We start from the raw sequence: 14562 nt of genomic DNA on the forward strand, positions 1-14562 counted from the left end.
TCTGGGTGGGGAAATTGTATGAAGGGCCATGAATGTAGGGCTGGGGCAGGGGGTGCGGTGCGCAGGAGGGCTCAGGGCAGAGGTGCAGGAGGGGGTGCGGAGTGCGGGAGGGGGCTCAAGGCAGGGGCTTGCAGTGCAGGAGGGGTGTGGCGGGGGCTCAAGGGAGGGGGTCAGGGAGCTCAGGGCAGGGGGTTGCAGTGCAGGAGGGGTGTGGCGGGGGCTCAAGGGAGGGGCTCAGGGCAGGGGCTTGCAGTGCAGGAGGGGTTCAGGGTGCGGGCTCCAGTTCGGTGCCACTTACCTTGGGCGGCTCTGGGGTGGCAGTGGCATGCAGCGGGGCTAAGGCAGGCTCCCTGCTTGCCAAGGCTCTGCGCTGCTCCCGGAAGTGGCCAGCATGTCCGGCAGTGGCTCCTGGGGGTGGGGTGGGGGCAGGCGGCGCTGCCCTCACCTGTGGGTACCACCCCTGAAGCTCCCATTGGCCGCAGTTCCCCGTTCCCGGACAATGGGAGCTGTGGGGGGTGGTGCCTGCTGGCAAGGGCAGCGCACAAAGCCCTCTGCCTCCCCCAGGGGCTGCAAGGACGTGGTGCCAGCTGCTTCCGGGAGCGGCGCGGGGCCAGGGCAGGCAGGGAGTCTGCCTTAACCCCACTGCGCCATGGGGCTGGACTGAAACCCTGACAGGCCAGATCTGGCCCGCGGGCCGTAGTTTGCCCTCCCCTGAGCTAGAGGCCTGTCTAAAGGGAGGGAGCTTCATATCGAAGACACGATCACTTGCCAACCTACGATGGGGTGGGACCCCTAAAATTAAAGTTTTCTTAGCACAATCAGTGAGGACAAGGCTCAAGAACACACACTTGACTGTAGCAGCCAAAGTGCCTCAAACTGCTCATTACACCCACTGGGTATTTCTGTTGAACAGTCAGATTTTTTCATCACTCACACCCAATACAGAGGACACACTACATACACCCTCCTCCCACACCAAGAAATTGGAAATAGTAGCTTTAAAATCATTTATTGTATTTTGGAGGGACACATTTTTCACATGCAGGCCCGGAATGCGAGATCTGCTCAGGGTGCTGCTATACCGAGGTCCCTTCACTTTGCAGCGTCAGCTCCTTGGCGGCCCTTGCTTTCGCTTGCCATTCTCGTCTCTGCTTTAGCCTCTCGGGTGCTTTCAGTTTCTGTACCTCATTGAAAACCTGCAGGAGAGCGGTAGGGGGCAAGGGAAGAAAGAAGCCTGTGTACCCCTGTCGAAACCAGTTCTAACATCAGGTCAGGGTCATGCAGGAACTTAGGGAAGACCCGTTAAATCCTAGAACATCAAGGTCTAGAAGGGACACTACAAGTCTCAATAAAAGCAACTGCACCTGACAGGTTCTCACCTGCTGGGACTCCAAACACAAGAATTCCAGCTGATATATTCATTTCCACACAGCTATTCTTTTGCTGGGCCAAAGTACTGTATTCGTTTTCAGGGAATTAATACTTTTTTTTAAATACAGTTTTTTACTTCTGCTCTCAGTTACATGAGTGTAGATGACAAGTTAGACTCTGACCCACAGCTGAGGCCTACATCCCTTCCCAGGAAATAACAGAAGTTTGCACTTTCACTTCTACATATTCATTCTCCTAGTGGGACTCTGAAGAAATGGATTTGTCCCGAGTTTGCAACGGAAAGCAGAATCTCTCATTCACAGCAATTCAGCAACAAAACTTGAAGCTTTCAGACAGTTAAAAAGCAGGCTGCACTTGTAGCTCACTCAGTGACTCCAGCACAGAGGTGGGCAAACTATGGCCTGCGGGCCACATCCGGCCTGCGGGACCCTCCTGCCCGGCCCCAAGCTCCTGCCCCCCTCCCCTGCAGCCTCAGCTTACTGCGCCACCAGCACAATGCTCTGGGCACCGGGGCTGCGAGCTCCTGGGGCAGTGCAGCTGCAGAGCTCAGCCTGACCCGGTCTCTGTGCTGCGTGGCTGGGTGCAGCCACGCCGCCAGTCACTGGTGCTCCCGGCAGCATGATAAGGGGGCAGGGTGGATAGAGGGCAGGGGAGTTCAGGGGGAGTGGTCGGGGGTGTGTGTGGATAGGGGGTTGGGGCGGTCAGAGGGCAGGGAACAGGGGGATTGAATGGGGGCAAGGGTTCCGGGGGGCAGTCAGGAAGGAGGGGGGGTTGGATGAGGTGGTGGTGGGGGGCAGTCAGGGGCAGGGGTTCTGGGGGTGGTCAGGGGACAGGGAGAAGGGGTGGTTGGATGGGGTGGTGTGGGGGGGCAGTCGGGACAGGGAACGGGGCAGGAGTCCTGGGGAGGCCATCAGGGGGAGAGAAGCAGGAGGGGGGGAGGGTTGGGCCGCACCTGGCTGTTTGGGGAGGCACAGCCTCCCCTAACCAGCCCTCCATATACGGCCCTCAGGCCAAAAAGTTTGCCCGCCACATCCAGCTCCTAACTCACCTTCTATGGAGCTGTCTGGACAGCTCAGGCCTTTCACTAATTTTCATTCGTTTTTCAAACTCAAATCCTATCCCAGAGCGACCATCAAACTCCCAGCACTAAACCCAGGCTAGAGTCACAACCTCCCCTCCTCCCACACCTCAGCACAGTGATCCAAACCGCTGTGCCCCTTAGCAGGAAAATCTGTGCTAGCTGTGCAGACAAGTCCACAGCCTGCTCCCCTTGACACTATGCTGAGCTGTGCTTCCTAGTTCCACTTCATACCTTGAGGCAGAAAGCCTTCTTAGCGGCCCAGCGCCGGGTCATTCTCCTGCAATAGGGTGGCGGTAACGTGTACTGGATGCCCAGCTGCTTGCACGTGTGCTCAAAAGTCTCATAGCGGGTGCGACGCAGGTACTTGAGCAGTTTCTTCCGGCGATCTATGGCCATCAGCATGCGACGCCGGTTACTTTTGTCCTGCAGAGGATTTAATATTCATGAGTTGCAGTCAGACTGTAATTCCTTCCCAATAAGCAGTTCTCAACAGCCTGGGGTTATTGCTGATGGGGACCCAGTCAGGTTAAGAGTAATATTTTAAGAACCGTTTTCTTTAAATGATATAACCGGCACCTCAGATTTTTATAAGAAAATTTGAAAAGTCAAATTGCATTTTGCATTCAATTTACAATGTTTCTGCTAGAAGGTTAGTTTCAATTTGTGTATTCCCCTTTACTGCTCAATTACACCTTCCTCAGCACTAGCATAAGCTGCAATTGCCAGGTGCCAAAGACTGCAGGGGAAGTCTTACTGGCTAAAATCTCTGCTTCCATTTACATGTATTGTTCCAAAATCCTATAGAAGCATTTTGGACCAGTTTGACCTGGCAGGGCCCATTGGTTCATCCTTTGGGAAAGAGTTTGGATAATTCAACCATGTTATTAGGGGGAATCTCTGGCTTCAGGGCAGAAGAACTTCCTGCAGGGGTCAGAAGCAATCCCCTCCCCACACTATATGCACAACTCTTGCACACTCTCAGCCAAGTACATTTCAAGTGTTTCTGTTTTGCGCTGAAACATCAGGTACAACTGCTGCTACAGGCTGGATATTGGACTAGCTGGACCCCAGTCCAGGATAACAGCTCTTACGTTCTCAGGCCACGTCTACACTACAAAATTAAGTCGACCTAACTTACGCTGGCATACAGCTACTGCAGCAGTTACATCGCCTGTGCATCTCTACACTTTGCTCCTTGTGTCAGGAGCGCGCGCCCTCACCAGGAGCGCTTGTATTGATTGTACTATCAGTGTGGGGCATTGTGGGATGGCTCCTGAAAGCCTCTAACAGTTGACATAAGCAATGCAGTGTCTACACTGACACCACATTGACTCAACTACGTCGACCTTGACTCTACACCACTCATAGAGATGAAGTCAGCATAGTGAAGCAGTTACGTTGGTGGGAGCAAATTGAAGTGTAGCCACTTCTATGGTTAGGTCAATGTAAGCTGCCTTGCTTCGACCTAACTCTGTAGTGCAGACCAGACCTTAAAGACTTTAATTCCATAAACTTAAAGATAAACAGGGAACAATTTTAATGTGAGAAATTGAAGCACATTTTGGGGCATGTTTGTTGGAACATTTCCAAGCTGGTACAATTTCAGCAAGAACCTAAGGGTGTCTTGTCCACAAACTCATTTTTGCTGATGATCCAAGTTTGGACTTTGAACCTAGGGGGCCTTGAAATAACAGACTAGATTTTAAGCCACTGTGGCATTGAGATAAATCCCATCTGGGAAAAATGTTTATAGCCAGAAGGAAATAGGTTTCTAGCTGACATATATTTATGTATGTTAAATAACAAACATATGAAAAGCCCATCTGCACTAGCAGCATGATTTAGCTTAGCTGTTAATTCAAATGCATCTAGTCAGTGGCTTCCATAGCATAGCTGCGGGGGAGCAGTGGGAGCAGCCGCTCCCCTGAGCAGTCACGTGGCGCTTCCCAGCACGGCCGGGTCTTCGGCAGCACTCACTTTGGGCTCTGCCACGTGCATCCTGCGGTGGCGGCTCCTGCTCCCCCTGCCCTCGCTTTGTGGCAGTCGGGTGACGCTCCTCCCTGTGCCCGCTGGGGGGCGCCTGCTACCTTGCGGCTCCAGGTCTTTGGCGACAATTCGGCGGCAGGTGCTTCAGTCACTCCGGGTCTTCGGACGCAATTCGGCGGTGGGTAATTCGGCGCAGCGGGTTCTTTGGCAAGACTTGGGTTTTCTTTTCTTTTTTTTCCTTCGCTGCTTCGCAGCGGGTGGCACCTTTTTTTCCTGTGTTCACTCCCCCTGCTCTTAGAACCTGGCTACACCACTGCTTCCATTGCTCCAGGAACATATTTGGACAAATTTCAACCTTTGAAAATGTAACTGTGATCCATAGATTCTCCAGTCAGGTGCAGCAAAACTCAAAGCAATCCTTGAAACATGAGCTACTGCCTACAGTATCCTCCAGCTTCAAACGCTACCAGTGACCTCACTGCTTTAGTAGGGAGGAGATACAGACATTTTAAAAACTGAATTAGGATCTTCCTCACAATTGAAATCCTCTAAGTCTGAAACTAAGTACAAGACCCTCTGGCTGGTCTCAAATTTGTAGATTACATATCTAATGAGAATTACCTTGGGGTGCATCTGCAGGTGCTCCTGGTGAGTTTGAATCTTGGCAGTTAAAATAGCAGCTATAAAAGATAAACAAGAGATTATATAAAAGCAGCAATGCGTTCTCTGACACTGATGTCTTCTCAGGCTTCTGACACACTACAGCGGATACATTTTGGGTATCAGATTTGCAAAGAACTTTGGGCATTTGTACAGAATTTCTAAAAAAAAACCCAAACAAACCTTCAAAATTAAACACCCAAAACCTAAACATCAGTTTAAAATTATTTTGAAAGTGTGTATTATGTATTAAGATTATTTTAATAACAATTGAGACCCCGCCTTGACAGCTGAAATGCCTGCTGCCCCACTTAACTGCTGACGGCTTTATATTCACTCTACTCCACTTGGTGTCAGGCTCAGAGGAATAGGAAGAAGCCCAGTCTGTTTAACAATACATGGCTATATTTAAATCAGTAGTGAATTTCAGTACTGGCAGAACCCACTGCCCCCTACCAATATACATCAGACTTGGCCTGTAGGGATTGCCTCTAGAGGTGAGAAGTTCAGTTTCCTTGGCCAATTCAGCCTTTGTGCTAAAACTGCCAGCTGCAGCAGTTTGTGTGATGTGGATGCTTGGAATTGGTTAATCCACACATTGCCCTTGGGGTGTGCGGCACTTCCACATTGTAACTGGAAAGGCTCCTGGCAGACATTTGTAATGGAAAGCATTGGCAGGAAGGATGATGGTACTGTGAACTTTCTAGCACCTTAGAGAACTTTGACTAAGCCTGGAGAGGCAAATCTCCTTTTCCCAGATGGGGAAAGGGGTGACAATGGGTGCCAGAGTCAGTGTGGAACTTTAACGCAGGGTCACATGTTTGGAGGGATTCACCTCTCCCGGCCACATACACAACTTTGGACAAGGTTACACCCTGTCAAATGAATGGTCATGCAGCAGCCTGACCCCTGCCTCTGCACCCATCCTTTGGGGTTTCATTAAACAATTGGTATGTGTACAGAAAGGAGTTTTATTTCCAAACGCAACAGTGATCTTTCAAAAGCCACAATTCCTGTCATGCACTCCCTCCCCAGAGTATTGCTTCATTCTGCTGGGCATGGGACATCACAGTTGCAGAAACAGTGGAGGAAAAACCAGAAGAAACATATTACTGGAAAAGTATTGCAGCAACATCAACAGCTGTAGAGGAATCCTCCATCCTAGGTCTCTGAAGCAGAGAGCTACAAGAATGTCTCTCTATGCAGCAGCCACAGGCACTGATTAGAAAAAACTCAAACCGCTCCCTTTGCCAGTGGATAAGCATGTTACATCTGTCGCACTCCCAGACCCTGAGGGTCCCCCAGTGCCCTACTGCAGGTGAGACACCTTCCTAGTGTTCCCACAAAGGCAGCTCTTGTCGTTCTCACAGGAGCCTCGGTAAAATGACAGAGGAAACAGCTGGATTAAAGCAAAGAGATGCTCTCCACTGGGGATCTCCCTCTGGCTCTTGGACTTACTTTGCACCTCGAAGGAACCGTTGTCACTAGGAGTCCTCCTGACCTTCTCGATCAACTGCTGCGTCTTTATCTTCACTTTCTCCCTCTGTGGGCAACAGACAGAAACCAAGGCCCTCAGCTTTGTTATTCGGGATTATTCTAGAAGCAAGACACCCCACTGCCTCAAAGCACTGACACCAACCCAACACGCCCAGAGGAAGTGTGGGGAAAAGCCAAGTATTTTATAAACGGCTTTGCTCAATGCATGAGCTTCTTCAGCCAGCAAAGGGAAAGGCAGCCACTGAGTGTCAGAGTACAGCAAAGAAGAACTCAGGAAGTTCTCAGCTGTAAGCACTAGAAATACTTTTTTTAGGCCTGAAGTCAAGGAACCCCCTTTCTTAAGGCTCACACAGATGTGGAAAGAAAGGTGCTTGCTCGCACTCAAACCCCTTTGTGCCTTTTAGCCGACATGCTCAGAGATTCATCCAGCCCTGCTGGAATGCGCGTCTCCCCTTCAGAACCTTGGCAGTTTCTCTCTTTAACTAGCCAGAGAGATTTGCTATTAAGCAACACCAGCCTAGGCTTGAAAGGATTCGATTTTTATTGGTAAAAGTCGGTAAAGACTGGTATCACTGTACACACACACACAAGCCGATGAAGAAATATTTCCATTGATAACAGTCAAAATGTACAGCTAGGCAAGGTAAGAAAAATGCTGCGTGAGAACTTCTTAGAGTTTAAGGATATTTACTTTGTATATTTTGACATGTGACATTGACAATGTGTGTTTTAAAGGTCATAAAGCTTTAACTTTTGGAATCTCAACATCTACGGTCGTTAAATAATTGTCTGACCCCCCCCCCCATAATTTCCTGCAACTATGAAAAATTAAATACAAAACCGCTTAAAAATAAACATTGATATTATGCATAAAATTATATAAAAAGATTTAAATTCCTCCAAGCCTAACCACAAGTTATGTATTTTGCCACCTCACAAGGGTAGTAATACCAAACGCTTCCCTGGTATTAATATTTGAGCAGCACTTAGACATTTAACAGTTTGTAGGATTGACCACGATCACACCAAAGTGCTCCCAGCTCCTGCCAGCATGATGAAGGACCAGGAACTGGGCCCGGTCTCTCTCAGTGCAGTTGGAGAACTCCATGTTATCTGCATGTGTCCTATTCTGGTTGTACATTTTTGAATTTAGATACTAAGCAGCTCCATGGGATGAGGGCCTTCTCTTGTCTTTGATGTGCCTGCATTTTGGGGCACTTGAAAAATAGTAATAAAACCACTTTTTAAATGAATTTTGACGGTGTATCATTTTCTAGAATAAGTAGATACGATTTGCTGGCACTCAACAGCTCTCTGGTTCTTTCTGTGATTCTTCTAGCATTTTCTCACTTATTTTAATATATGTAAAAAACAATAGCACATACATGTATTTTACTAGTAGAAATGAGAGGATTTTTTGGTGAATTTCAGGTGTGTTTTGAGTTAATTACCAACAGATCAGGGTGAGTTATTAACCACCAGGTTTGAAGTCACTTGGCACAACTAACAAACCAGGAGAAGTAAATTATGAAATAATTTTGAGCGTATAGCTAGATCTTACAGAGACATTGCCACCCAAAGTTCCAGCGTTTACACAAGCAGAAAGACACTAACCTGGCTGGCCATTTCCAGAGACAATAGCCTTTTCACTACATCATCAACCCTGCAGGGAGATCAGAGATTGATTTATAAAACAAAGCAGAATATGCAATGTATTTATTTTGTTTTTAACTCTGAAGGTTGATTTAGATTTTCTGAACAGATTAGCATTTCTGTAAGTGTTTCAAAGAGCTTTAAAATAGAGTAGGTTAGAGGCTTTCTACCAATAAAAAGTAATAAGGAAATCAAACCATTTCTTGCATTCGTTAAAAGAAATCACTGCTAAGGGTGGAGGTAGTATGTAGCTTTTTGTTTTAATTGGATACTAGGGCTGAAACGTTTCAGTTCACTATGAAGTACTGATACTTCTGAAACCTACATGATGTGCAATCCGGGTGCTGAAGATTAGCTTTCCGTGAACATTCAAAGACAAAATGATTCCTATTAAGGCCATTATCCTTCAAACTATATCTGTGCAGCATCCTCCCAAAGTCAGTGGGATTCCACGTGGGCAAGAGAGTCCAGCCACACACATGCAGTTGGGCCCAAATTTCAGAAGCGACCACTAATTTTGGGTACCCAACTTGAGACACCTCAAGGCCTGATTTCTAGAAGTACTAGGCACCCACAGGTTCCTCCTCTGGGTGCCCAGCATTTCTGAAAATCAGACCCCAAGGCATCTCAAGTTGGGCACCCGGAAAGTAAGGTATCCATAAGGACAGGATGCAGAAATAAAATTTCTAGACACCATTAATGACTGCTTGGAGCAGCTAGTCCTGGAACCCACAAGGAGAGAGGCAATTCTTGACTGAGTCCTAAGTGGAGCACAGGATCTGGTCCAAGAGATGAATGTAGCTGAACTAATCAGTAACAGTGACCATAATGTAATTAAATTAACATCCATGTAGGGGGGAAAATACCAAAGAAACCCACCACAGTAGCATTTAACTTCAAAAAGGAGAACTACACAAAATGAAGAAGCTAGATAAGTGGAAATTAAAAGGAACTTTCCTTGTGACAACAAGAGTGAAAAGCATGCAAGCTGCATGGAAACTATTTAAAAACACCATGCTAGAGGATCAAACTAAACATATACCCCAGATGAAAAACAAACACTAAGACCACCAAAAAAAAGCCCTGATAGTTAAACAACAGCGTAAAAGAGGCAGTTAGAGACAAAAAGACAGCCTTTAAAAATTGGAAGTCAAATCCTACCACGGAAAACAGAAAGGAATGAATTCTGGCAAGTCAAGTTAAAAGTATCATTAGGCAGGCCAAAAAAGAATTTGAAGGACAACTAGCAAAAGACAAAAATAGCAAAACATTTTTAAGTACACCAGAAGCAGGAAGCCTGCCAAACATCCAGTGGAGCCACTGGACCATGATGTGCACTCAAGATAGACAAAGCCATTGCAGAGAAGCTAAATGAATTCTTTGCATCGCTCTTCACTGCAGAGGATGTGAGGGAGATTCACATACCTGAGTCATGCTTTTTAGGCAAATCTGAGGAACTGTCCAAGACTGAGGTGTCAGTAGAGGAGGTTTTGGAACAAATTGATAAATTAAACAGTAGTAAGTCATCAGGACCAGATGATATTCACCCAAGTGTTCTGAAATATGAAATTGCAGAACTGTGGTATGTAACCTATCACTTAAATCAACCTCTGTACCAGATGATTGGAGGATAGCTAATGTAATGCTAGTAAGCCTAACTTCAGTACCAGGCAAACTGGTTGAAACTAGAGTAAAAGAAGGAAAAATCAGACATGTAGATGAACACAGTATGTTGGGGAAGAGTCAACACCACTTTTGTAAAGGGAAAATGCCTCACCAATCTATAGGAATTCTCTAAGGGTGTCAGTAAACATGTGGACAAGGGGGGATACAGTGAATGTCCAGTACTTGGACTTTCAGAAAGTCTCTGATGAGGTCCCTCTCCAAAGGCTCTTAAGCAAACTAAGCTGTCATGGGATAAGAGGGAAGGTCCTCTCATGGACTGGTAACTGGTTAAAAGACAGGAAACAAAGGGTAGGAATAAATGGTCAGTTTTCAGAATGGAGAGAAGTAAATAGTGGTGTCCCCCAGGGGTCTGTACTACGACTAGTGCTGTTCAACATATTCATAAATGATCTGGAAAAAGAGGTAAACAGTGAGGTGGCAAAGTTTGCAGATGATACAAAATTACTGAAGAAAGTTAAGTCCAAAGCAGACAGCAAAGAATTACGAAGGGATCTCACAGAACTCAGTGACTGGGCAACAAAATGACAGATGAAATTCAGTGTTGATAACTGCAAAGTAATGCACAGTGGAAAACAATACCAACTATATATACAAAATGATGGGGTCTAAATTAGCTGTTACCACTCAAGAAAGATCTTGGAGTCATCCTGGATAGTTCTCTGAAAACATCCACTCAATGTGCAGTTACAGTCAAAAAAGCTAACAGAATGCTAGGAACCATTAGGAAAGAGAGAAGACAGAAAATATAATAATGCCACTATATAAATCCATGGTATACCCACACCTTGAAAACTGTGTGCAATTCTAGTCACCCCATCTCAGAAAAGATATATTAGAATTGGAAAAGGTGCAGAGAGAGGCAACAAAAACAGAATCGGGGTATGGAACAGCTTCCATATGAGGAGCAATTAAAAAGATTGGGACTGTTCAGCTTAGAAAAGAGACGACTAAGGGGGGGATATGATACAGATCTATAAAATCATGACTGGTGTGGAGAAAGTGATTAGGGAAGAGCTATTTACCTCTTCACATAACACAAGAACTAGGGGTCATCCAACGAAATTAATAGGCAGCAAGTTTAAAACAAACACAAGGAAGTACTTTGCACAACACACAGTTAACCTGTGTAACTTGTTGCCATGGGATGTTGTGAAGGCCAAAAGTATAAATGGGTTCAAAAAAGAACTAGATAAGTTCATGGAGAAAGGTCTATCAATAGCTATTAGCCAAGATGGTCAGGGGCACAACTCTATGCTCTGGGTATCCCTAAACATCTGACTGCCAGAAGCTGGGACTGGACGACGGGATGGACCACCCTGTTCTGTTCATTCCCTTTGGACTGGCCACAGTCCCTCTGATCTAGTATAGCTGTTCTTAAGTTCCTATGTTCTTATAATCAGTGGCCACTTCTGCAAATTTCACTCTTGACCCATTATTTCAAAACTTCTGCAGTTCTCTCTCGATGAATGACTGTACAGTGTGTTGCTAGCAGTATTACAACTACTGCTTTCTGTGGTTAGATGTCTTTAATAATTAAATCTCTGAAGTGATTAAGCATTCCCCCTTCCCTTGCCTCTGGAACATACTTATCTATTATTGGGACATTGGCATAATCTTTCTTCAGCATGGTAGGAGGAAGGTCATCCAGGTGGCTGGGGAGCACTACAAAGAAAAGATCAACATGTGGGGAACAGCATATCGAAGCCGGGCTGTCTCACACCCTAGAGAATTTGGAGGGGGAATGGATCAGGGGGAGATAATTCAAGAGAAAAGAGGGGATGGATCTTTCAATTGTGAAGGGCAAACCAAGAAAGCAGTTTTGAATTAAACTGGAGTGTGGATAAGACAGGTGATGGGAGTTGATATGATCCCGCTTCCTGGCTTCAGTATTCTGGATTTAGGTTTTGATCCAAACCCACTGAGATCAATGCAAATGCTCCTATTGACTTCAGTGAGCATTCACGGTGTATTCGAGAAATGACAGTCCAATTACGGTTTTTGACCAACCCAGCATGCTTGCTGTCTGAAAATTGTTTTTAGGATTTCTGAAGCATGATTTAAATGAATCAAACACCGCCCCCCCCCATTCAAGTGTCTAATAACACTTTTAGGGTGTAATCCTCCCCCCTCCGTCCGCAAATTGGTGATAATGTTAATGTTATTAAGAATAATGCATTGTGGAATGTGCTCAAAATCCAGTCTCTACCATACCTTGCTTCCTCCTTTTGACAGGCCGGGCATAACCTCTGGCTGTCTGAACAAGCGGGCTATAAACTTCATGGAAGAAAGCAAAGATTTACTAGACACATAAATACATTTTATCTATATGCTTTTGAGATTTGGTAAGAATATACTCAATATAACGTAAATAAGAAGTTTGTATTGGGAGATTGCCTTTAGAGCACCCTCTGCCTGGGATTCTGTGAGCTATCTAGGTCTGTGTCAGAGGCACTAAAGAAAATATTTCAAGCAGATGTTCGATTGCACCATAATCCAAGGATGCTGCATGTCCAGAGAAGCAGGGAGTCTGAAGGAGAGCACTCTCAATAGCAGGCTCCTGCTGACGTTGTCCATTACTGAGCATTACAGGACTGGCAATTCACCATCTACTCACTACATCTTAGTGCAGCAGCTCCCCAGTCTGTTAAAGCAATTGTCCCAGAGGATCACAGTAACACTCTGGCTGTACTAACTAGCACCCATCACTTCTATTCATGTGTGTCACCACATCCCGTAAAATGTGGTCTGATGACAATATGAGGTTTGGAGCAGCTCAAGCTCCATGGTGGGACAGAGAGGGGGCAAATAGAAGACCGGCAGCAATGGTCTATCGGCACAGAAGCTTATCTCCGAGGTTGAGGCAGGAATCAGCTAAAGTAGCTGGTAACCAAGCCTATGGCACCAATACTGGTGCTTAGGTGTGTGTTTGGACACATGAAGCACCACAGTGCCCGGTGTTTCCCCCCCTGCACAGAAGGCTCCTGGCCTTACAGGTTGTCACCTATCCCAACCTGCTAACACTCCAGTACACTCTGCACCTCGGGATCCGGCATTCACCCTGTCCTGGGGCCTGAAGTACCCGACTGCCCCCAGGGACCAGCCCTCACCCTTAGGCCCAATCTCCCAGTTGCAGGACTCTGCACTTCTCCCATCACCTTAGTCCCGGCAGGGAGCCCATGCAGCACCCCCCCCCCCCCCAAGCATCTCACATCCAAGAACTCCACCAGCACCCCCCCCCCGACCTCAGCCAACTGCTGCCAAACCCCCCCTTACTGCCATGGCCCTTAACTCCCGCAACTCTCCCCTCCGGCTCGGAGCTCCCCACCCTTCCTCTTCCTTCCCCCAGCTCCCCCCCATCCCCCTTCTTCTTCCTCCCCCTAGCTCCTCTTCCCCTGACCCCCTTCCTTCCCCCAGCTCCCCCCTTCCCTCAGTTACCCACCCACTCTCCTCCCCCGCCCCTCCTCCCCTGCCCCCTCTTCCTTTCCCCAGCTCCCCCCTCCCTTCCCCCCAGCTCCCTGCCCCCTCCCTTCCCCCAGCTATCCACCCCTCCTCCTGATCCCCCCAGCTCTCCCCCTTCCCCCATTTACCCACCCACCTTCCCCGCCCCCTCTCCCTGCCCCCTTCCTTCCCCCCGTTACCTACCCTCCTTCCTCCTCCCCTGCCGCCTCCCTTCCCCCAGCTTCCCCCAGCGCCCCACAACCTCCAGCCCCCTCCTCGCGTTGCTCCCCGGTCTCCCCCCGACCCCCCACGGACCCCCCAGCCCACGTGCGGGCCCCTCTCTCCCGAACCCCGCAGGCCGCCTCACCCGAGCGCCCGTCTCCCGTCTCCTGCAGGCGGAGGGCCCCGCTGACCCCCCTCCAGCCGAGGCCTGGCAGGCGGCAGCTCCGGGCCCAGCCCAGCGCCCCGCGGAGCCCCAGCAGCAGCATCGCCCCTGCCCTACGGTCCGGCTGGCATGGGCGCCGCCATCTTGGGACAGACCCGGCCAATCGACCGCCGAGCTAATCGATCGGAGGCTGGGCTGGGCTCAGGGTGGGGCAGCTTTGCCCGGGTTAGCAGGCTCAGGCCTGGCCCAGTTTCTCTCGTGGCTCCGAGCACTGCTGGGGGGTGTCGGGGGAGCAGGGCCTGCCAGCCCCTCTCGAGTGCACCCCGTTGGGATGGGTCTGGCTTCCTGCCCCTTTCTCGCAGGGGGGTCCCTGCAGCCAGGGTCTGGGGGAGGCAGGCCGGGTGGTTTGCCCCTCTCCGGTGCTGATACAAACCGGACGTGGTTTGTCGCTGTCACGCGCCAGGGATGCCATTGTGCAGCGCACGCTGCTCCACCCCCATCAGCGGGCGCTTGGCAGCATGGTGTTGTGTGCGCGGTGTGCCCTCACACACAGTGTGCGTGCCAGGTCACCCTGGTGGGGGCAGGGACAGCCGAAGGGATGTGCTGTGTCCATCCTGCCCCCGGCTCTCTGGGGGTGTCCATTTCCCGACAGTGCTGGCACGAGCAGCCCAGCGGGGTTTGGCACCTGTAAGCCCTTTACCTCTGGGGAGCTGTGCCCAGAGAGTTGATTCAACTGACCCAAAACCAGCTTCTTCAAAACCAAGCCGTATTTATTTCCCCAAAG

At 48.6% G+C, this 14562-nt stretch overlaps 1 protein-coding gene across 1 annotated transcript; it reads right to left on the bottom strand.

Moving 5' to 3' along the window:
• Nucleotides 1-993: 993 nt before the first annotated feature.
• MRPS15 (mitochondrial ribosomal protein S15) lies at nt 994-13937 on the bottom strand. The gene is made up of 8 exons (XM_044997447.1): nt 13761-13937; nt 12167-12229; nt 11542-11617; nt 8231-8279; nt 6578-6662; nt 5081-5139; nt 2705-2896; nt 994-1196 (listed from the first exon to the last, which is right to left on the bottom strand). Exons 1-8 carry the CDS (start codon nt 13879-13881, stop codon nt 1077-1079), a joined length of 765 nt encoding a protein of 254 aa, XP_044853382.1. The 5' UTR covers nt 13882-13937; the 3' UTR covers nt 994-1076.
• Between the last annotated feature and the right edge of the window lie 625 nt (nt 13938-14562).

The sequence above is a fragment of the Mauremys mutica genome, chromosome 23 (assembly GCF_020497125.1).
Source record: "Mauremys mutica isolate MM-2020 ecotype Southern chromosome 23, ASM2049712v1, whole genome shotgun sequence".
Lineage (NCBI taxonomy): Eukaryota > Metazoa > Chordata > Testudines > Geoemydidae > Mauremys > Mauremys mutica.

Bases quoted from the DNA above. Each gene is read 5' to 3' on its own strand.
- MRPS15 (XM_044997447.1), bottom strand. From the start codon at position 13,881: ATGCTGCTGCTGGGGCTCCGCGGGGCGCTGGGCTGGGCCCGGAGCTGC. The intron at 12,230-13,760 runs GTGAGGCGGCCT...TCTTCCATGAAG, and splicing joins GACGGGAGACGGGCGCTCGG to TTTATAGCCCGCTTGTTCAG. The intron at 11,618-12,166 runs GTATGGTAGAGA...TTTTCTTTGTAG, and splicing joins TGTCAAAAGGAGGAAGCAAG to TGCTCCCCAGCCACCTGGAT.